This window comes from Mastomys coucha, unplaced genomic scaffold (genome assembly GCF_008632895.1).
Source record: "Mastomys coucha isolate ucsf_1 unplaced genomic scaffold, UCSF_Mcou_1 pScaffold5, whole genome shotgun sequence".
NCBI lineage: Eukaryota > Metazoa > Chordata > Mammalia > Rodentia > Muridae > Mastomys > Mastomys coucha.
The window spans coordinates 31,244,422-31,268,749 of NW_022196911.1; the positions used below are offsets into that span (position 1 = coordinate 31,244,422).

Consider the following 24,328-nt stretch of genomic DNA (forward strand, 5'->3'; position numbering starts at 1 on the left):
AACAAAGCCCATGCCCTAATAGATGCCCACTCCAGGCCAAGGGCACGGGCACAGGAACTGGGCAGAAAGGTCTTACTCTGGTGTTGTGGAGAAGGAGGCTCTATATGCAAAGTCTATAGTAAAGTGTGCCGCCACCTGCCATACCTTAGAGACCAAGGGAGGAACCTTAACACAATGTATTGATTTAGGATGTAATGGTATTGCACAGGGAGAATGATTTTTAACAGCTTGTTACCGGGCAAGCGAACCTGCGAAATTACTCACAGGACAACCAGAGCAGTAGGCTAACTGTCCTTGGCATGATGAGTTGGGCAACTCAATCTCTAAAGCCTTCCTTTCAGATTCTTGCCTGGGGCTGATAGGGACAGAAGGCAGGCTGGCAGATGGGGTCCTATAATGAAGAAACCCCAGAATTCTCAATGGAGTGGATGAGGCTGTGGAATGTCCCATCCCTCTCTCTCTAAGAGCACAGCCCATAAAGGAGGATAAGTCTGGGGTCAAGAGGTGGAACTCTTGGTTTCTACAGAGCAAGCCAGGGCACACTGGGGTAAATGCAGATCCCGAGAGGAACTGTTGTCAGACTGATAGGACTCCCTGAGCATGGCACAGGGTAGGCACAGACAGTGACACACAGGTGCAGCGGTCCCCTCTCAGTAGCAGCAGGCTTAGCAGTCCAGATGGCATGTGAGGGACGTGCCCGGCACATGCTGGGAGGCTGTGAATACATCAGTCATGGAGCTAGGAAGAAGATACAGGGGGCTGAGGCCTGAATGCCCACAAGCTATAGCTTCGCACCTGGGATGCTGGTTAAAAATGCAATAGCCTGGGCTGCATCTCAGGCCTGCAGAATTGGTCCCCAGCATTGCGGGTGGGGGTGGGGCACGGTGCCCATGATCTGACTAGCATCCCGTGTGACTGTACACCAGCTCTGACACATGGCTGGGAGAGAGTGAAGCACGGGGGAATATAAAGAATGTGAAGGCAGTTCTGAGGGACAAAGGGAGGGGAGCAAGAAGGAGAAATGTAAAAAGGGGCACAGGAGAGGTGAAACAGAGAGAAGACAGAGAAAGGGATGCACACACAAACAGACCAAAAGACAGACAGAGAGAGACAGAGAGAGAAGGAGAGGGAGAGAGGGAGAGAGAGGGGAATAGGAAGAGAGAAGGAGGGGGAGAGCTTACAGAGAAAGAAAGCAGGAATCTGGAGGCCTAGCAGTGAAGACAGACAGACAGGGATCAGAATCATACAGCTACAGATTCATCAGTTCCTGCCCAACTATTGCTGTGGCTTCTCTCCTCAGACCCCTCTTAGGGCACACACGGCTTCTTGTCCCCGTGCTCACTGCCTTCCCAGCATTCCCCCAAGAACCTTGCCCTCCAGGACCTCTGTGTGGTCAGATCAATGGAGGAGTGGAGAGTCTAGGCTCCCTAGACTGGCTTGGGGAGTCCATGTTCCATCGGAGCTCCTGGACCTTTGAAAGATGGAGTTGAAAGCAATATTGAAAGGCCTTCTGAGTGGACAGATGCTTAAAAGTTAGTAAGGAAATACGGTTGCTTCTAATCCCAGCTCTGTCCCTGGGTGATGTCAGATGAGCCTTGATTTCCTCATCTATAAAACAGGTTGCTCTCAAGTTACTAGGTCTGGCACATACAGTACACCTGAGGGGCGCTTAAAGGAACCTCTAGCTTCAAGAAAGACAAGCTTTCACAGTAGGTCAACATCTCGATTCACAATCTGGTCTAATGCCTGCTTGCAGACTTCTGATACTCGGGGCTTTTGCCTTCTTTTCTCTCTATGAAGCAAATGAAGCTCATATTGGAAGCATATATAAGGTGTCTCTTTTGACCCAGCGAGAATTAATCAGAGAATCAAGATGATCCAATGTATTCTCTCTAACTTCTGGCAGAGAAGATGATGGACAGCCAAAGGCTCCCAGAGACAGTCACTGGGTCTAGCGGCAGATGAGAATACAGGAAGTGGCACAGATGCTCAATAAGGACCTGCCCAGGTCACTCATCCATTTATACTTTCCACAGTACAGGTACAGGACATAGAGACAGAACCCTTATTGCCAAAGGGTATGGCTCCAGGAAAACCTAGTACCTTTGGGCAAGTGCTTCTGAGGGTTATAAAACAAAAATGATTTAAGGTCCGCTGTTTTCCTTCTTATACTGGATTAGTGATGGATCAGAGCTGGCTGGCCATCCCTGCCAGTAGAGGACAGGAGTAAAGTGGATAGATTCTAGATGTTAGTAGTTCTGGTCACGTATTGGCCAGGAGAGATTGGGCAATCAAGGGATTCTTTGAGGCCCTGAGGGGCTGGGCAGAGGCTGAACACGCATCAGACATTAGTGAAAGCGGAGCTTACTCAGTAGTGAGGACACATTTGCGAGCTGGGCGCTTTAGAGGTCAGGGGCCACAGGGCTGTGTATTCCCAGAGCACACACAGACACTGGCCCTTCCCCGATCGACGGCTTCTCCTGGGACACAGGCATGTTTCTTTGCTTTACCAACTCGGCTTGTACCTTGGATTGCTGGGAAAGTGAATCCCCTCGCTTACTCCTGCTCCCCGCACAATTACACACATTTGAAAATGACTGTGTGTGGGTGGGTGTGTATATGCCTGTACAAATATTATTAAATCATAAAAAGAGAGAGAGAATGAAATACTGTTATTTGGAGTGAGATAGATGGATCTGGAAGACGTCGTGTTAAATGAAATAAACTGGGCCTAGATAAACACTGCGTGTCCTCATTTTAGAAGCTATAAAAACCAATCTCGCAGCAGCAGAGAAGAGCTGTGGTCACTGGGAAGGTTGGAGGGAGGCCGGATAATGAATCCCGAAATACATTCACATGGGGAATTAGTTCTGGTGTTCTCTCTTGCAGCTGGGTAGCTGCAGTGAACAACCTGCAATGTATTTCAAAGCAGGGAGGAGAGTCTGAAGGCTCCTAATTCAGAGATGATAAATGGGAAGAGCAGAAATGCCAATTATCCTGGTGTCCCCATCATTCAAGGTGGACATACGCTGAAATATCACCCTGCTTTGTAAATATTTACAAGCACTATTTATATTAATATAAAAAATTAAAATGAAAGATCACCAGCTTCGACTCTGCTCTCTTTAAGGAGGGGTTGGGGTGGGGAAACATAGCTCAAGGTCTGCTATGGACAAAATAGAAATAGTCAGAAGAGGGTTACAATCATTGGAAAGAATCCCCCCCCCTTGTGTTCTCATTCTCTCTCTCTCTCTCCCCCCTCTCTTTCTCTCTCTCCTTCGATCTCTCCTATATTTGATGATCTATGTCCTATGGTCCGAGAAGCTGGAAGGTCTGAGGTCCAGTTCCTAGCAGATTTGGCCGCTGGGGAAGGGTCCCTTGGTGACTGCCAGGGTCTGGATGAAAATGTTCTCCATAGGCTCATTTGGATATTTGTTTCCCAACTGGTGGAGCTGTTTGGGGACATTTAGGAGGTGTAGACTCTCTGGAGGAAGTGGAAGTGTGTCACTGGGACCAGGATTTGAGAGCTTCCGGCCCTGCCCTATGTATGGTTTGCTCTCAGCTTGTTGCTCCAGCCCCTTGCTACCATGCTTCCCTGCCAGCATCAACTGTAACCCTCTGTAACTGTAAGCTCAAATAAATTCCTCTATTGGAAAACTCTGAAAAGCTGCGGCATCTCTAACTGATGGTGCTCACTGGGCTGCTCAGGTATTCCCTCCATGTCCTCTCACTCCTGGCTCCTTCTGGGCTCACAGGTCAGATTGGCATGTTCTCCCTTTTCCCAGATCCTCTAAGTTGTCTTGGTCACACTGATTTCTCACAGCAACAGAAAAGTGACCAAAACACTGACTCGTGGACAGGAGCCTTCTCATTCTGACCTCATGTAATAGTCATGCTAACTTCTATGAGTGAGTGGATGGATGAACAGATGGATGATGGATGGATGGATGGATTGATGGGTGGGCAGACAGATGAATGGATGCCTGGGGATTGGAGGGTCTCCTTCAAATACAATTCCCTACTTTGTATTTTGGGAGTAGGGGTTGCAGGAAGCACCAAAGGAAATGTAGAGTCTAGGCATAAGGCAGACAGCATGACCTTGTAGCTTGCTTCTTGAGTCAAGGTCAAAGATGAGGTTGGCTAACAGCTTCCTGACAGTCTGCATTAATTGTCAGTATTTGAAAATTAAGAACCCAAGTGATGAAGTTCTACTGTGATGTATAGCTCAAGAGTGGAATACTTGCCTAGCATGTGTGAGGCCCTGGGCTGCATCTCTAGTACTGCAGAAAGAGAAATATAAGAGCCACAGGGAGCATGTAGCCCATTCTCTTGTTTGCTGGATCTAAGAAATTGCAGCCACTGTAGAAAAGTAGGGGCAGTGCCCTCCAGACTGACAGGTCTACAGTTAGGCGGGCCTCTAGCATTTTCATTACTTGCCTGGCCCATAAGCATTCTAGTCTTCAACTCCCATGTATACCGCTGGTCTTCAAATTTCAACCCCACCCCCACCCCCAAAATGTGCTGAAATCAATTTGGTAGGTCATGAAGAAGAAAAAGACATAGGCATATAGCCTTAAGATGGCTGCAGATACCACCCCCTGCTCCCCCACCCGTGGATACCAAAGCATTCAGATATTCAAGACTGCATATAAATAAAATAGTCCCTGTATACTGCATATAAGTATTCTCCTGTATGCTTTATATTATTTAATGATATTTATATATTATTATAATGTATGTGTTTGTGTATGTGTGTACATATGTGTCTGAGTTTTCCTCTCTTTCTTGGGGATTAGACTCAGTTTGTCAAGACTTGGTGGCAAGCACCTTTGTCTACTGAGCAATCTTACCAGCTCTCCTGTGTGCTTTAAATCATCTATTATGCATCGTACCCAAACACAATCCAAGTGCTATAAAATTAATTGTTAAGAGTAACTCAAACACTTTCAGCCTAAGACTGGAACCCATGGGTGCAGAAGGCTGACCATTAAACAAAAGAGAGGAAGCATCAGAGGACCCACACCTCCCCACAAGCACAGTCGTTTTCAAATGTGTGCTATGTGTTTGAGAGCAGGAATACGCTCTCCCCAGTGACGTTGGGTACAAGCCAAGTATGTAAAGCAGAGATGCTCAATGTGGGAAACCTGTGAGTGTCTGCTCACACAAGTGATAGAGAGTCATCATTACAACACTGGAAAACCACTACCCCAGACGATAAAGTGCTACAGGGCTTACTTGAAAGCTTCCCGTATGAAGGACCAGGGTCCCGGTGGACAGGGAGATAAGTCATCTTTTCTGATGTGCCACTCTGAAAAGCTGCGGCATCTCTAACTGATGGTGCTCACTGGGCTGCTCAGGTATTCCCTCCATGACCTCTCACTCCTGGCTCCTTCTGGGCTCACAGGTCAGATTGGCATGTTCTCCCTTTTCCCAGGCCCATGGGGACTTAGCTCCTAATCCTAGACCCACCTCTCAGTCAGCGCCTTGCTCTGGGTGTCCCGGGCTGCCTGTAAGTCCTTCTCTAGTCGCCTTCGGGCCATCTCCAGCTGCTCCACCTCTCCCTGGGTCCATTTCCGGGGGCTGATGAAACGCATCTCCTTCAGAAGTTCCTCCTTCTCATTGATGAGGATCAGTCGGTCCCTCTCTGAGTCTAGCACCCCAGGCCAGGCCTCACTATCAAGTTTGGCCAGCTGGATCTTGAGATTGGCGATCCTGGGAGTCGAGAAGGCATGAGAGATGAGAAACTGTCGTGGGAACTGGGAAACAGGTTGGTTGTTTTTCTAAGGACATGAAGTACCAGCATCGAGGACATCCTCAGAGCAGACTTTGACAGTTACTGCTTTCTTCTTGATCAGGTTTGAGCCTGATCAAGGCTGCAAGAGAGACTGGATCCCATGGCAGGCATCTTACCTTGAGCGCTAAGACCCTGGGTGGGGCGCTCACATTTCTGAAGGGAATTTTAAGATCTCCTTCCTGAGTTGGTGGCTGAAGGTTTTGTACACACGCATGCATGCACACATGTATACTCACAAAGCATAGTATTTGGCACATATTTAGCCCTCATTAAAGGTTTATAGCTACTGCTATCACTGGTTGGACAACTTATTAGTTATGGGGAAATGCCCCAAGCCTTAGAGATGGGAGAAGCAATTACTTATCCTCCGAAACAGGGAAAAGCCAGTGATGATGTATGCAGAGGGTCTGTGTACAACAGGTACTGAATGTTCACCAGGGGGTAATCACTGGGCTGGGGGTACCCATGTGCTCTTAGTTCTGAGTGTGGTAGCGGTGTTATGAGAAGAACAGCCATGAACTTGAAGTTTAGAGACCCAGAGTAAGGAGTTTGGGCCTTGACTTTTATGATGGAAAGAATAATTTATTGGAAAAAAATGGGACATTTAAGGTCTCTGTGGTGTAACATATGCTTTCACATAAATAAGATAATGGGTTTTTTGATTCCCAAGATCAGCAACAACAAAAAATATTTTGGTGTCCCAGCTTCTAGTATAATGCCTGGTCTGTGGCAGGTACTTATTGAATGTTAAGGAAAGCAGTTAGCAGCCCGGAATATTAACTTTCCTGAAACCTAGGATCCTTATCTGTTAGTTGGGGATAATAATGGTAACCTAAGACAGCCCATGAGTAACACATTAAAGATTTGCAAAAAGAACTCTACATATTGCCAAGTATTCTATAGACATTGGATATTATTCTTACGTGACTTAAAAGAGTTTTGCTATAAACCTCCAAAAGCAGCCACACCCTAACTTTTAGGATCTGGCCTCTGCAGAGTTCTCTGGGCTCTCATGACCTGGTGTTACCGCAACCCTAAGGGGCAGATACAAAAGACTTCTTGATCTCATTGCACAGGTGCACTCTGGCTCATGCAAGATTAAAAAAAAAAATCACCACACATGGCCAGTCCTTGTGGGCCAAGGCTTTCTGTGAAATGTGGCTAAACTTTCTTTATCAAAATACTACTGTAGTCAAGATATCCTGTGATATGTAGCCAAAGTTCTATATAGACCAACCCTTCTAGCTCTTTCTCCAACCAAGGGTCCCACAGGAATTCTGGGATAATTATTTAATTTCATATTCATGTACATAGCAATTGATGAATATGTGGTTGCTGGTCCCCAGTGCTTAAAGGCTCGAGTGATATGATAGACTTTGGTGGGACTTAGCTCCAAGCAGGACTCCAAGGAGTGACTGATGTCTTCCTTGGTGTACTTCCCAGGGTGCCTTTCCCAGGCCATCCTAAGGCCAACCTTAGGTCATCCAACCTTGGCAGAATCAGATGTAACTACTAGTCTCTCCCTCAGATTTACAAAGAGGATAAACCCTGCAGGGCTGATCAGGAGAGGGTTCCTTGGACTAGCACTATATCTCTCCCATCCTTTAAGACCGGAGCCCTCCATTTCCCCATGTCTTTCTGCCTGATCATCTAAGACAGACATTGTTATTGGTAGGAAGGGATCAAAGGTTCAAGGATGAGAGGCGCAGATACACAAATGCTGCTATCTTGCTGAGCTCTTAGTGGGAGCCTAAATAATACACACTGGACAGGTTCATTCTCACCTCACCATTAGCCAATTTTCTTTTTGTCATTATCCTAACTTGTCCTGAGGGAAGGATATGTCCTCAAGTCACTTGTGAGCTGACCTCGGTCCCCCTCCCTGAATGACCACATGGCCCACACCTGGACCTTCTGGAGGTTCTAATTCCCCTATCCTCTACTGGCCCTCCACAATGACAGGCCATTCAAAACTACCTGTGACTCCCAGACCCAGCATCTTATCAAAACTTTCGGGAATACTGTGTGGGAGGCTATGACAGGAGGAGGAGGATGGTGGATCGTGGGATTCACAGCAAGACCCTGTCTCAAAAACTGAAAACACAAACACACCATCCCCCAAACAGATAAACAAAAGCACTAAATAAGACACACCCATCAGTTGGGAAAGAAAGGTAGCCTTTCTGCGGAGGAGGGAAACCTGGAAGCTTAGACCTCCTGGAGATCCATGTTGCTGTTTCCATAGAAAAGCCTGCTTGAGGATAAAGCCAAGCCCAAGGCAAGCAGGGAAGAGAAGACCAGACTAAATTTAAGCTGTACTATCCAACCCTGGATCTAGCTGAGCCTAAGGCCAAAGCCCCCAGCTGGGGGAGGGCTGAGTTAGACGGCTGAATTCCTTTTCCTTTACTTCCTTTTATCCACTCAATTGCAGACACTACTGCAAAGTGTTGTGCTGCTCTCTGGGAACTGGCAGAACTGCAGGCTGGGCACCGCTACACTGTAGCTGGCCCTACCGCTACATTGTAACTGGCCCTACTGAGAAGCTTCTAGACTGGCAACTTGGTATGGAAAGCAACTGATGTTAATAAGTTTAGTTATCATCAAAACACTGGTAAGACCCATGTGGAATGCAGAAACAATACCATGAACTCAAAGCCTAAACATCCAAGGTTCAAATTTTAACTGCACTACCTGAGAAAGTCATGGAACATCCTACACCAAACTTCTCTCTAGCAAATAATAAGATAGGCACTCTACTGTAAGCTTTAAAGTTATCACGTTTAGTTGTTTGTTTGTGCAGGTGTGTAGGTGTGCATGCCATGCCATGTATTTGTGGAGGCCAGAGACTAACTTGCTGGAGTCAGCTCTCTCCTTCCATGCAGAACCTTGGGATCGAGCTCAGGATGCTGGGCTTGTTGGCAATCGCCCTTACCCACTGAGCCCTGCTGTAAGTTTTAAAAATGAGATAAGCCCCTAAGTGCACAAGTATGTTTAGTACAATAAATAATCAGTTTATACTTTTCCACAACTGATCTGGAAAGGCTAGATTTATGACTTTATCATTGTGATGGTCAAACCTAACTGATTAAGAGTCTATACAGCCACAGAATGTCTGAAACTCCTGGAGTACAAGCGGTTGAAGCAGGAGGTGCTATTTCAGGATTTATGATTGATTTCATAATAAAATTTATTTTCATTCATCTGTGGGGCTGGTGAGAGGGCTCAGCAGGTAAGGGTGCTCGTCATTCAGCGACACACACTCAGTCATCAGAGCCCAGTGTGGAAGGAGAAAACAGGCTCCACAGAGTTGCCTTCTGACCTATGCACAGTGACCTGTGTGCCTCCCCACGATGGCCCAGCACACAGGTCATATGCACATAACAACAATAAATCAGGCCAGAGTCTTAGCTCAACAGCAGAAGTGCCTAGCATGTGCATGGACCTGGATTCAATTCCAGTATCCTCACCCTGATCCCCCAAATCGTAAAAAGCCTTCCTGAACTACAGGTCCATTCAAGGCCAGCTAGCCTGGATAACATGGAGAAACCTTGCCTAAAATAAACACACAACACACCTAGAGAAACAACTAGAGACAAAGCTGTTGCACTTGTCTGGAATGCTTACAGCCCTGGGTTTGTAACAATAAAAGAAGACTATCACAAATAACACTTTCTTGGTGAAGTGAGAAATGCCCACAGTCTTCTTTAGCTTGTTGCTGAGCCAAATCAAACAAACTTATTGCTTCTTCAAACCAAACTGATTCCAAGAACATCAGAAAGCATTGACTATAGAAACCAAGACAGGGAAATAGAAAAATGACTAGGTTAAACAGATCTGGGTTCACACATAGTTCAGCTGTTCTATCACAGTGTCTTGGGTCAGTAATTTCCTCTTTGAATTCGGGAGGATTAACATATAAAGATGATTCCGTCTACCTTTACAATCTACGTGAGGATTAAATAAGAGAAGTGTTTGCTGGGAAGTAGTGGCGCACACCTTTGAGCCCAGAAACAGAGGCAGGTGGATCCTGGTCTAGAGAGCTAGTTCTAGGACAGGGCTAGAAAGAGGAACCCTGTCTCAAAAAACCAAAAAACCAAAACTAAACCAAACCAAAGACCAACCCCCTTGCCCCCAAACACCAAAGGCATGTTCACAGGGATCCCTTCATGATCTTTCCACAGCTCCAGCTGTGAATTACCTTCTCTTCGCCTCTTCATACCGAAGGCGCAATCTGACCTTCTCGGCCAACTGATTGTTGCTGCTGGTGCTGAACTAGAGGGCAGATAAGAACAGAGACAGGAATTACAGGGTTACCGCAGTGAAGCCAACGCTGAGCAAGGATTCAATAGCTCATGGGAGACTTGACAGGGTATGTGGGCAGAACCAAAAATAGTCCCCAATCACTGGGCTGGCTGTGTAGATTGTGGGGAAGATGGTTAGACAAAATACTTTTCTTCCATTGGGTCCGTAAGAACAGTCTTATACTGCAGTACTTAAACTGCAGTATGTCAGTACTTTGGGAAAAGAAAGCAAAGGCCCACAGTTCTGTAATCTAACAGTGGAAAAGGGCCAAAGCAGGTTACAGACACCCAGAGGACTGCAGGTGAGAGGGAACAGTAGCAGAAAATACACAATCTCCAACCTGTGCAGACCAAGCAGAGGCTCAACTGAAAGCTCATAGAGACTACAGTGAGGGAGCCCTGGGTAAGGCTCAATCCCAGAATGTAAAAAAGCATACCTAGTGTGGCTTTCAGGGGGCTTGGGACTTGGGTGAGTGGCTGGGACAGGGAAGGGGGAACAGCCTGTATCTGAAGATGACTGTCAGAAACAAGAAACTTGAGGCTCACAGGATCACCCTTAGAACAGAGCATCCCCTTACTAGTCGGGGAATAGCTACAGAAATCAGGCCGGGGTAGCGTTTAGCCAACGGGGAAGCTAGGAGGCCGATCCATCCAGCGTTCTGGGCTCCAGGAGAGCAAAGGTTCTCTGAGGATCACACTCACTGTGGCCTGGTTCTACGTAGTCACTTTCATGCTGGGTGGTATTTTCACTACCCTCTACTGAGACCAGGCTGAACCTTGGCACCAAGAGGCAGCAGCTGTCTGAAAGCTGCAAGCATTGTGTGGGGAACAAGGAGAGAGAGAGAAACTCTGCTCTCCAGCTGGTCAAAGAAAACTAGAACGGAGCTACTAAACGGTATGAAAGAGATGAGAGAAAGATGTTTCACGCATTAACAACGCCTTGTGGGCAGGGCCTGCAGGCACCAGCTCTTGCCAGACAGTACTTAAACTGCAGTATCCCCAACACCAGCCTTTCTTCATACCACCATTTCATGTCTTCTGGGGCCAACTGAGTTCCACAGAGCCAAGTAGCAGCCACAGGCTGCTCCTCAGGTGATCTAAGAATAGCCGGCCATCCTCCTAGAGCGGCCTCCCGGATGCCACCCGGCCTACTCACACTCCCGGAGATGTCTGTCTGCGAGCTCACATCCAGGAACTGCTTTGGCATTGGGAAGCTTGAACTCTCCAGAGAGCTGCTGCTGGACCATAGGTCGGAGTGTGACCCTCTGTCTGTCCGGAAGCCGTCCTTTAGCATGGCGAGACTCTGCGGGGGGTGGGGGGGGCAGTGAGTGTTGTCTCTTATTGTCAATGCCCTCAGGAGTCCAGGAAAGGACACCAGATCCCCTGGGACTGGGGACATAGATGGTTGTAAGCCACCATGGGAGCGCTGGGAATTGAACCTGCATCCTCTGGAAGAATAGCCAGTGCTCAACTTGGCACAAGCTAGAGTCATTCAAGAAGAGGGGAACCTCAATTGAGAAAATACCTCCAGAAGGAAACAGATAGGGCATTTTCTTAATTGGTGATTGATAGGGGAGGGCTCAGCCCATTTTGGGTTGTGCCGCCCCCTGGGCGAGAAAGGGTGGGACTGGAAGGAGAGAAGGCGGGGGGGGGGGGCCTTCAATCCAGATGTAAAGTGAGTGAATGAATACATACATACAATCAAATAAAAAGCAGGCTGAGCAAGCCATGAGGAGCAGGCTAGTAAGCGACACTCCTCCATGGCCCCAGCATCAGCTCCTGACTCCAGGTTCCTGCCTTGTTTAAGTTCCTGGTCCCCAACTTCCTCCAATGGTGGACTAAAAGTGAAAGGGTGAACAAAATAAACCCTTTCCTCCTCAACCAGCTGTTGGTAATGGTCTCTCATCGTAGCGACTGTACCCCTAACTAGGACTGTTACTTTATAGGTGTGTCAATTCCAGGTACATTCAATTAGAAGACACCGCAACTTGTCTTTCCAGCTCCATTGCAAGTTCTCTGAGGAGTTATCTGATCATCCTCACTGTGCTGATGAGAAGCTGGCAAGGGACAACAGGGTGCTCTGAACCTCTAGTCACAAGCAGAACTACTCTTTGCCGTCCATGAGCACCCTGTTGGTGGGCCGCAGTCCTGTTGTTTGTTGACCTTTTCTTCCGAAGCTAGCCACGGTGATTCTGAGTCTTTGGACTCCTGGGGTCAGTGGAGTGATGGGAAGGCGTCTTGAGGGTTAAGTGGCTTCTGAGTGGGGATTACATTCAGGGGGAGGCAATGGGTTTGTGAACCACATCTCAGGGTCTGACTGATGACTCTGCCGCTTGCTGAGCCAGATTGTCCTTATCTGTAGAATGGCCATCATCTGAGCCACACATGCAAAAGCACTTAGCTCCATCACTGTGTTATAGATTTATCTTGGTAGTTCAGTTCCCAGCTCAGAGAACAGAGGAGACTGACTAAAGGTCTTTATGATGCTCAGGTTAAATGGCTCTGTGATTGGTCCATCAAAAACAAGATGCGTGGGGCTAGAGAGATGGCTCAGGAGTTAAGAGTACTGATTGCTCTTCTGAAAGTCCTGAGTTCAAATCCCAGCAACCTCATGGTGGCTCACAAACATCTGTAATGAGATCGGATGCCCTTTTCTGGTGTGTCTGAAAACAGCTACAATGTACTTACATAAAATAAATAAATAAATCTTTTAAAAAGAAAAGAACAAAAACCAAAAACCAAGACGGGTGGTAAGGGCTGGTGGTAAGAAGCTGACTTTGGTAGTACGACCAGGCAGAGCTTCTATTCTAGCTCTGCCACTGGCACTGATTGAATGGCCTCAAGCAAGTCACTCAGTGCTCCTGGGCCTCCCTTCTCTCCTTTATAAAAGGGTCGGGGTCGGGGTGGGGGGGGGCCCAATCTCAAGAAACCTGGTAAAGGTAAGTATAACTTTGGCAAACAATAGGATTGTAACCCAAGAACAGGCTGTTCACGGACAGCAAGGAGTAGTTCAGGGCACCCGCTGTCACTGGCCAGCTTCTCATCGGTACACTGAGGATGACCAAACGATTCCCCGGAGAACTTGTTGGATGCAGGATTAACTGCAGTAGAGCAGAGCTGCTGCTGCTGAGTGTCACATTGCAATGTCTTCTAATTGATTGCACCTGTGACTGACACACCTGGAAAGTGACTGTTAGGGTTACAGTTCAAAGTGCCTATGATTCGTTCTTTTAAATTTCAGACCTTTGGCATTACATAATAAATTATCTTAGGGATGGGACCAAAAGTCTAAACACAAAATTGATGTTTCATGTGTATTTTTTATACACACAGCCAGAAAGCACCTTGATAATTTTGATGTACCCATATTGTGTCTTGTGTCTGCTACAAAGACAAAGATGGGCTTTTCCATGGCAGTATCATGTTAATGCTCAAAATAAAAATAAAAGTTTGGACTAGGGAAATTCATCAGGCACTGAGAATTCAGTAGCTTGTGTGGTATGTGAAATAGCCAGTGTTAAGTCCTTATACCCAGGATTCCAGGAGCCCACATCCCTGGGGCCCTACATCACCTTGATCAGGTCTTGCTTCTCCTTTTCTCCACAGGTGATGGCTTTCTTGATGGCTTTGGTTTCCCTCAGCACAGCCTGGGCCTCATCCAGTTTGTAGCCGCCCTGAGCATCGGACATTCTCTCATCAATTCTAGAGGCCAGGAAACAGGAGAGGTCAGACACAAGAGGACAGCGAGAAAGCACAGGTGCTCTCCGGTCCAGCCTTCTCCATCCCGCCCAGCCTTCTCCAGGTCAGAGAAGATAAAGAAGGTCTCGTCAGCCTGCAAATGTGGGTGGCTGCAGGATACAGAGGCAACATGGCTCTTAGAGTTGGGCTCTTCTAAGTATGAGCTCTTACTGAAAGTCTTCCTGATTCCTTCCTGAGTCCCTGAGGCTGGGGAGGGGGTTCCTATAGCACGTGCCCAAGAGCTGAGAAACTTTCCTCGTTTTGTTGTGTTGGGAACTTAAGACTTTATGAAGTAGAATCCTTGGTTTAACTGTGATACCCTGGAGAACAGAGGTGAGCAGGACTGAGAGAGTTGGGGGTGAGGAAATGGTGTCTCCTGTCCTATATGTCACAGGCTAGTGGGGTCCCAGGCACTGATTCACAGAATCTTAGGAATACCCCAGGCTTGCGTTGTGACTACTTCCTGCCAGGACACATAGCCCAACCCTTGGGAGGCAGAGGCAGGCAGATCTCTGGGAGTTCCACGTCAATCAAGGCTACACAGTCTCAAAAAAAAAAAAAAATTACCCCATAAATTGTCCAAATATACGGTCTAAAATCACCCTTGGTAGAGAGCCGGTGTAATTAGCTCTGTGGAGTTGGTTCTGTCCTCCTCATCCCTGCATGGGTTCTGGGGATTGGGCTCAGGGGACATCTTGCATAGCAAGTTTTTTACCTGAGCCATCTCACTCCCTGAGAACCCTGTCAGTAATAAATGTGCTGAATTGGAGCTGAGGGGTTTGCAGCCCCTTAGGACGAACAACAATACGAACTAACTAGTACCCTCAGAGCTCCCAGGGTCTCAACCACCAACCAAGGACTGTACATGGAGGAGTCTGATTGTTCTGGCAGCATGTGTATAGTAGAGGATTGCAATTTGATCATCAATAGGAGGAGAGGACTTCGGCCCTGTGAAGGTTCTGTGCCCCAGTGTAGGGGAATGCCAGGGCCAGAAAGTGGAAGAGGGTGGGGTGGCAGGCATGGAGAGGGGGGAGGCAACAGGGGTTTGTTTTTGTTGTTTTTGTTTGTTTCTTTGTTTTTTTGGAGGGGAAACTGGGAATGGAGAAATTTACATGTAAATAAAGAAAATATCTGGGAGAAAAAAATGTGCTGAATTGAAAGACAATGACAGGTAAGGATAAAAAGACCCCGGCTATCACACGGGTCCCCAGCTATTACAGCAGTCTACACCGCAGCACTGGATGTGCCTCCCAACCACACACAAACCTCGGTGTTCTAAAGAAGCCCAGGTTATGACACCTGCCTGACCGTGTTCAGACCCGTTCTCAAAAGGTAAAGGACTTAAATCCTAAGGAAGTAGTGTACAAATAGGAGGGATTAAACACCCTCAGCTCGGAGATTATTGGTTTATCTGGGCCCTATGTGTAGGATTGTTTTGATGAAAGTGAAGGCCGTGTAAAGGAGCCGAGTGTCTCCTTCTCCTCTTTTTGAAGTGCTGAGATCCAATCCAGAGCCATACGCATAGGTGGCAAGTGCCCTGCCACTGAGCTATGACTTAAGAGAGCTGAGGAGTGGGGGGTCTCAAGAGGACTAAGCTGTGGAGAAGGTTCTGAGAGCAGATACTTAAACTGCCTCATTCTTTCATCAAAGGCTGGCCTGAGGCTTCGGTGGAGGGTGGAGAAAGGGAAGTTTAGCAGTCAAGGGAACACCACAAACCCATTATAACAGGATGAGAAATCCTAACAGGCATTCCTCTCTGGCTTCCTGCTATAGCCAAACTGTCCTAGGCTAAAAATAGCCTGAGTGGGAAGTTACTCGGAAAGGAGAAAAGCGAGAATGGGAGCAGGTTTCCACCCTGGCCTCATGGCTTGGACCAGAGAGAGAGCAGCAGGGAGGGGTCCCCACACAGCTGCCCCCTACAGTTTCTTCGGCTTCCGTAGGGTGAAAACAAAGCCCCAATTGTATCTTGCACTAAAAATAGCTTTGTCTATTCCTCTCTAGGACTAGGGCCTGGGTAAGCCTGCCAGGTTGGCTAAGATCTGTCTCAGATTTAGTGTGAAAAAATTCACGTAAGAAGCATTGCTCCACAAAGCTCTGCAGGTGATATTCCACAGAAACATCCCCAGGGCGTGGGCAGGATGGGAAGCGGCCCTGCCCAAACTGTCATGGGTGCTAGGTGCAGGGGAGAGCTTTATGCTTCCGTAGGTCTGCAGGCTGGGTAGAGTTCTCCTCTGCAAACGGGGCAAGAATGGCTTTGCATTCCCAGAAGGACAGACAGAGCAGTCTGTGTGCCAGGCTGCAGAGGCTTTACCTGATTTCTCCAGGCCCTAAGCAACCCAAGCAGCTCTGAGAACACTTTGGGATAGAACTGGAGTAAGAAGGGGCTGGGAGAACAAAGGGCCACCATCATACATTCAGTGAAAGAATCCTTTTGGGTGGAAGGATTCGGGTGGAAGGGAAAGAAAAGTTGTTCATGTGTTCGTGTGTGTGTGTGTGTGTGTGTGTGTGTGTGTGTGTGTGTGTGTACGTGCGTGCTGGGGAGATATGTTTTAGGATTTCCAACACATGCAGCTATCCTTCCTCTCAAGCCTTTGGGGACTCAAACGCCTAGCAGCCTCAGAAGCTGGGCACAGCCTTTGACAGTAGCTGCTTCTTCCTATCTTGTCTACATAATTCTGGCAAGTGGGCTTTGTGGAACATAGAAAGAAAGACCCTGCCATGTCCCCTCCCCTGCCAAAATGACAGCTTAAGTCTTACTTCCCACCTGCTCACAAGGAGTTGAGCTGCAGGCCCAAGCTCCCATGCTTTGGTTTTGATTTTCTTTCTTCATTGTCTTTGAGAGATTTCCTTCGGTCTTCATCAACCTTTCTCTCTCTCTCTTTTTTTTTTTTAATTAATTACTTGTTTTTATTTTATGTGCACTGGTATTTTTGCCTGAGTGTATGTCTGTGTGGGGGTGTCAGATTCCCTAGAACTAGAGCTACAGACAATTGTGTACCACCATGTGGGTGCTGGGAAATGAACCTGAGCCCTTGGGAAGAGCAGTGGGTTCTCTTAACCACCGAGCCATTTCCCCAGCCTCTTTTTTTTTTTTTAAACAAAACAAAACAAACAAAAACCTCTTCCGGCTGAGTATGAATCAGGCTCATGGATTCTTAGACATCGCTACTCAATAACTCTCGGCTGCGTCACTGACATAGTGGAGGCAGACACATCCGCTCTCAGACGGCAGGAGAATTGCATGTCGGTCTCTAGCTATGTGACGGTGACTCTGGAAACTCCCTAAATTACTCCTGAAGAATGAGGCTCGCCATTCCCAGGCTCTGCAGACACTGGAGGTTACATGGGAATGCCTTAGTCATCTCTCCCCAGACCCTCAACAAAAGCAGGAATACTGAGGGAGCATTAAGGAGCCTTATGCTTTTTGGATCTGGGGAGAGGGTAGTGGCCAGAGAGGGACTGAGATGTAAACTTCAAAATCCATTAACTCTCCAAGCACCACAATAATAACTGATAGTCATCCAGTGGTTCAGAACTGGAGGTGTAGATTGTGGGGGGTTGACTGTGCTTAGCACTAGTGGGGTTCAATTCTTGGGCACAAAAAAAAAAACAACCTCAAAACTGTAACAAGACAAGGGCTAGATGTCTCTCAGTGGCTAGAACGCATGCCTAGCATGTGTATAGTCCCCGGGCTCTATCAGCAGCATCAAAACAACAGGTAAATAAATAATAAAAATAAATACTATTAGGTCTCAGGTAGCCAGGCTTAAATGATAGCTCAAGTTGGTGACAAAAGCCAGCATTCCTTAGGACCTTGTGAAACCACCAGTTCCCATCTGTCAAAAGGAATTGTCTCCCTTACTTCAGGCAGAAGGGACATATGTGGGATCCATGAGCACATCAAAGCTCATCCTGGCCTCCAGGCTTCCTCAGTACCACAAGTACCTGTTCCACATGAGGTCCTTTCTTCCCCCCAGCAACTCATACTCCTCATAGTCCACATGATTTGTCCACCCACTTTCTCTATCTCTATTTATCCTCTCTCACTATCTCTTATACTGTCTGTCTGTCCTATAAATGAAAATGACATCTGTCTGTTCAGTGTGTAATTTCTTTATGCCATCCACAGGGGACTGTGCACATAGATGGGTGCATAATTCCCTAGGAATGCTTTCATTGCTAAAAGAGACTGCTATTTCCTCAGTGGGTACTAGGTAAAGTAGCGGCTTAGTTTAGGGTCGTGGGACTAAAGGGTTTGCTTTGTCTGTATCTGACAGCCTAGTGGTCAATTAGCAGAGCTCAGGCAAGCACAGAAATGATTAACACTTGCTTCTAGGACTGGAGAAAGAGCTCTGTGGTGTGAAATAACTCAGTTTTCCTCCACATGACATCTTAGCAAATGCCAATGGAAAAGAATTTAAATAGAGAAGATGTGTCTTGAGAAGGGAGAGACAGAGAGAGCAGACGAGGACCCTCAGTGGATACTGCCCCACCGTCTCCACTGTGGGGCAGACTTACTTCTTCAGGGTCTGAAAGCCACGCTCCTTGAACTGTAGCTCATGCTGCAGGTGGACCATCTCTCTCTTCAGCTTGTTGACCTGGATGGCAGAAGACCACACAGAGGAAAGAGTCAGAGATGGGTTTGGGGCTGTCAGTCTGGGAAGGGGAACCCAGAAGTCCCTGACTGTACTGCTGCTGCATAAGGAGCCACCCATGTGTTGGACACAGTAAGTAACAGCACCCTCCCCCCACCCAGCCAGTGTCCCTGAAGGTCCTGCTAGCCAGCCTCTACCCCAGGAAAGCAGGAAGTAATCAGCAGCTGCCTGGGACAGAGTCAGGCCTTCCCACCTCTTAGCTATGGGATCTCTCTGTCCCCTCTTGCCTGTCGTGATGAGCGGGGACAAAAGTAATTACGTGGGTCACACTCAGCTTAAAGCTGGTGATGGACCTGAGAATGCTTTGCGTGGAGGTGAGAGGCAATGATGTCACTTTAGAAGACATGACCAAGCACCAAGGCCCGCTGGCAGACCGTGTTTGGCCTGCAGAGTACTAGTGAACTTTCAATGAGAGCCACTAGTTGAGATCTGAGAGACTTCATATACTAAGCCTTGATACATAGTTCTTTACAAAAACAACTGACATCTAGAAACATGAAGGGTGCGGGGCTCACATTCCAGTAAGGTGTACTAGAGCTGAAAGACTTTCGCTCCTCAGACAGGACGGCCTAGCCTATTAGCTCCCTGCATATTCCATCTCGCCTCAGGCATTTCCCCTATTTATGTTTTTGTATGTGGAAATTACTCAGACCTGAGGGAAAACAGTGTTTAAAATATCCAGTCTGAACAAGTCACTTAACCACTGCACCTTAGTTTCCACGTCAGTAAAGTGGGGGGGGATAATACATATCCCCTAAAGTAATCAGGAATTAAGATGATACAGAGTGAGCAGCAACAAGGAGAAATAAGAGGATGCCAAACTAAAATCTCTGCCAAGGACTCTTGTTTTCTCTGGCAGGGTTCTTGGTCTCTGCTTATTGGTCTTTAAAGTGCAGAAGACAAAGGCAATAGCTACTTCCAGGGGGTGATATACTGGGTCATGAGATGAAGTACCCAGCGCTATGCCTGCCACAAGGTGAGTGCCCGTTAAGGCAAGCACTAGCACCATTATTAAGACAACCACCACCACTATTACTGTGATCACAGGGGCCCGGTGAGCCCTGGCTGCAGTGGCCTGGAGGGTTGGCTAGTTAGTGGTCAGTGAGGATGCTGGGAAGATCTTTACCCGGGACTTTGCAGTGGTGATTTCAGCTTTCAGGATCTCAGGGTCATACTTGGAGCTGGATGAGGATCCAGAGACCACTGCAAGGAAGAAAGAAGAGAATCTCAGCGGAGGAAACACAGCAAAGTTGGCTCGCCTGGCCATCTAAATAAACCCGGAGAGAAAGGACGGAATAAACGCAAACAATTTAAATGTCCCACGCAAAGGGCTCACACTGGATGACAGAATTGCTAGTGGATACTTTTAGCATTCCTCAGAAACTTGTGAAACTGTAAGACCCACTTCCCTATCTCCCCTTTCTCTGGAGAATGAGGCATCTGACTCTCTAAAGACCTGTACCTAAGGTGTGTGCCAAGCTAACAAGCTTCCAGGCTCTTCCTTCCTATTCATATGTACTTGTTCTGCATCTCAAAGCACATGCCAGCCACCTGGCTGCTCTTATGTGCCCTCTATGCTATAGTTCCCAGGCTGGGTCAGACTACAGCTCACCTCCCATTTTCTTTATGACAAGGTTTTCCTCTTCCCTTGCTATTCTCAGTTCTCTCGCACACAGCCCTGGCACGTCTAGTCTGCTGCTTTTTCTCTCTGCTCTGAACTCTTACAGATGCTTCCGGATGCTCTCTGTCCCTCTCTTATCTTACTGCCAACTCATGGACCGGCCATCTTGGCAGTTTCTTTACTGTGCCCTCACAAGTGTAGCTTACACGATTTAAAACCACAGAGTGAAATGAGAAATATCTGACACATTCCGATCCATGAAACCCAGATGACAAAGAAATGTACAGATAAGTTATATGATGCACACATACAGTTGATAAACGGATCCACAGACAGGTTGCTAAGAAGATATGAAAAGCTACTTGCCTGGCGTGTGTGAGAGACTCTTGGTTAACACTGCTGTCTGGAGGGGCAGATGATAAATGAAAATAATTTCCAGTTCTTATTTTTTTTTTTGTTTTTTGGTTTTTTTTGTTTTTGTTTTTTGTGAGACAGTTCTTATTTTTTTATTTTTGGTCTTTTTCTTATTTTCTAACATTAATATCTTCTTTTCTAATAAAGATGCTAAAATGCAAATTTTTTATATTAATATATGCTTGAGAAGAAAATAACAAACCCATAATTATACTACCCTGCAACAATTATCTTTGTCCTAAGTAATCTCATGATGCTTAGCAACAGTTCTAGCATATTGAAAGTTCACTCTCTGCCAGGCAGGGGTGGCACACGCCTTTAATCCCTGTACTTGGGAGGCAGAGACAGATAGAAGAATCCCAGTGAGTTCGAGGCCAGCCTGGTCTACAAAGCAAGTTCCAGGACAGCCAAGGCTACACAGAGAAACCTTGTCTCAAAAAATATATATATATTTTTCTCACAGCCTCTTAACAATTATCTATGTTTTTGTGGTTTATAAAAGAGAACACAACACAGTGTCAGGTACTTCAAGGAAGAGAAGGAGACAAAGGGAAATTAAAATTATCACATACCCCAAGCTCCCCTAACCAAACCAGCAGCATCACTACAGACCTGGCAATGTATGTCTGAGGTGTGGAAAAAAGGGAAACATATGTAGATGTGAGAATCAAGTCCTACATCAACACTCTTCCCCACTGTTGAATGGCTTTTCTCTGTAGGGAAGGTATTCCTGGAGCGTCCTGAAACACACGGGATGGTCTGAACACAGCAGTAAGAACTCCAGCAAGATGAGACCAGGCTATTCTGGCTAATCCTCAGTGACTGGCTGGAGGGAGAAGCTGCTGTTTGGATTTAGTTAAAATAGTTTAGCCGGCCTTTGAATCACACACAAGGAGTGTTAAAGTTTGGGAAATGAGAAAAAAACCTCTTCTGTATAACAACAGGTGAGGTGCTAGCAGGCAGTAAAGCTCACAGTGATGACCAGGGTGATGGGGTCTGGGTGTTACCACAGGAGACAAGCAGGGCTGGGGAGGGCTTCCTGGCCTTAGGGTATGGAACAAAGACTCAGGTGCTCAGCGGGTGTCATCAACTCCTGCCTTCCAATTCTTCTATTCTTCAGTGGGCTTGGGGGCCTCTGGGAGGGTCCTGGCTGGATACAGAGCTAGAATTTGGCATAAGCATATTCTCCAAAGAGGTACTCCCCAGCATTTTAAAGTGGTTCTGTACACCATCTGTTATCTGTGGCGAATGGTAAGAACAGGCTGAAGAGCCTAGAGAAGTTGTCAGTGAGGAAATAAGATGGAGATGTATGCAGAAAGGTCACTTGAGGGGGCTGCCTATTCTAAGCATCACAATCCTGCCAACTGATCGATCACGAAGCTGGGCTACCGGGAACAGCACTACACTACGGGGGAGACGTTAAGGAGATGGCGACAGTCTGAAGACCTGTCAAAAGTGGCAATTCCTGACCCAGGCTGGGCGAAGGTGATTCTGGGGTAAGTCCTTGTGAAATGCATTAGCATCCCTTGGGCATGCTCAGAAACTCTGGAAGCAAAGGACGCCAAAAAAAGAACATATTCCTACCAATGGTGCTGTCAGAGACTTGAATTTCTTACTCTTTGGAGAATTCTTATGAAATGCACAATTTATACACAAAGCTGCTGAAATGGAATACAGCCTGGTGGATATTTTTTTAGGTAATTTTTTTACTTAGTTTTCTTCTTTCTTTCTTTTTTCTCTTTTTAAAGAGACCTCCATAAGCCAGGTGTAGTGAAACATATATTATCCCAGCACTCAGGAGGCTGAGGTAAGAGGGTTGCTGACAGTTCAGGGAGTTTCTGAGACACACACACACACACACACACACACACACACACGAGTGTGTGCGTGTGTATACATATAAAGCACAATGCTGTTTTTTTAAAGTTAATAAACACATATATACTATATAGCTCATGTATACAGTTGGATAGGTTTTCACAAAGGAAAAGTGATCAGAGCTCAGGCCACAGAGCTAGCTAGCTTCCGTATGCTCTGTGTGTGCACCCCTTCACTGCTTTCCACGGAAAGGACTTCGAGATCTTAAAATGGTCTTGTTTGATCTTTATTATTTACTGTAATTATTATTTTAATTATTTTAAGTAATAATTATTTTAAATATGATTGATCTTAATTTTGTTCTTTTTGTTTGTTTGTGTTTTGAGACAGGGTTTCTCTGTGTAGTCCTGGCTGTCCTGGAACTCACTCTGTAGACCAGGCTGGCCTCGAACTCAGAAATCCGCCTGCCTCTGCTTCCCAAGTGCTGGGATTAAAGGCATATACCACTACCACCCGGCTGATCTTAATTATTTAAGAAAGTTATATATGAGCATAGTTTGAGAAACCAATGCAGGGTAAGGTTTATTATTAAAAGAAAAAAGGGAGAACATTTTATAGTTCTTATCCCCCAAATGGAACCATTTTTAATGGTTCAATGTTCTTTCTTTCCCCATCATCTTCTCTGTCTGTCTCTGTCTCTCTGTCTCTCTGTCTCTCCCTCTCTCTCTTACACACACACACAGAATCAAACCCAAGAGAGTCATACATGCTAGGCAAGCATCCCACCGCTCAGCCCCTCCCCCAGCCTTTCGGCTAGAGCTACATGTATCCATCCACCTCTGTGTCCCCAATAATATGCACACAGTGGTACATCTCGGTCTGCTTTGGCCTTATGTATCTGCGCCCCCTCCCCTGAGGGATGATAACTTTAGTTTCTCTTCTTTCCCCAGCCCACAACACACCTTGCCCGTCTCTCACAGCTCACACCAGCACATGCTCCCAACACATCACATTTTTGGTAAAAGCTGCCTTCAGCATCTGCACTCTTTCTCTTTACTCTGCAAATGATTCAGGGCAGAGTCAGTCAGTGGATTTCATTTACTCGTCCTGTTCTGTCCATTTTTGCTCTTGTTCTCCCTAGAGTTAATAATTATCATTTTCACAGTAGCTCAGTGTCTACAAACACACTACTAATTCAATTCCACATTCTGCATTATCCTAATATCCTCTCTTGGAGAACAAGCATGTGCCTTCTGTCATGAAGTGCTTAGCTTCCACATGACCTATGCACAGCGAGCACCCAACGGGCTCGCTCTTTATGGTGCCCCAGTACCCTCTTCACCTTCTTTGCTGCATTCAGGTCTCTCCTGTACTACCCCATTATGTTGCTAGAACTTCACTTTTAGTGGCTTCCTGGGAAAGGAGACAGGAAAGAAGCAAAAGTTTTGAAATCCCACAAGTCTCAAAAATATCTTTACTCTGCTCTGTACTTAAAGGACACTTTTGCAGTTACGGGGTTTTTAGGTCAGAATTGACTTTCCTGAAAAAGGTAAAAGCATTGGTCACGCCCAGTTCTCCAGTGTGACTGGCAAGAAGTATGGAGCAAGTCCTGTCACTTCTGTGTGACCTGATCTTCCCTCCGGATGCCTGCTGGATGTTTCATTGCTTCCAGGTTTTCACATTTCCAAATGGGGGATGTGTGAGTGCTGACTCTCACACACTATGCTGGGCACGAGGTGAAGCTCCTCAATGTGAAAACCCTCCTCTGTTTCTGGGAAATTCTGCTGAGTTTTGTCATGGCGGCTTCTTCCTGTGTTTCCTCAGCGCCGCGGGATATATTTCGATCTGGAATAGGCTTTCGGCACCAGCGCTGTGTTTTCCCTCCTGTTGCCAATCGCACTGTATTTTGGCTCTGCTTCCTAGATTTTCCTCAGTTCTGTTTTCCAGTCTTCCAATGTAGCTGTTATTTCTCATGTTTTGATTTCTA

The 24,328-nt window shown here is 46.6% G+C and overlaps 1 protein-coding gene across 2 annotated transcripts in view; it reads right to left on the reverse strand.

Moving 5' to 3' along the window:
* Positions 1 to 24,328, reverse strand: part of Wwc1 (WW and C2 domain containing 1) — a 148,978-nt gene that overhangs the window by 39,021 nt on the left and 85,629 nt on the right. For both annotated transcript variants that reach the window (XM_031355125.1, XM_031355126.1), the window contains exons 4-9: positions 19,615 to 19,691; positions 18,352 to 18,431; positions 13,668 to 13,797; positions 11,252 to 11,398; positions 9,993 to 10,066; positions 5,470 to 5,712 (exon numbers count right to left, since the gene is read on the reverse strand). In XM_031355125.1, the coding sequence (XP_031210985.1) occupies positions 5,470 to 5,712; positions 9,993 to 10,066; positions 11,252 to 11,398; positions 13,668 to 13,797; positions 18,352 to 18,431; positions 19,615 to 19,691 (751 nt within the window). The remainder of the gene's footprint in view (positions 1 to 5,469; positions 5,713 to 9,992; positions 10,067 to 11,251; positions 11,399 to 13,667; positions 13,798 to 18,351; positions 18,432 to 19,614; positions 19,692 to 24,328) is intronic.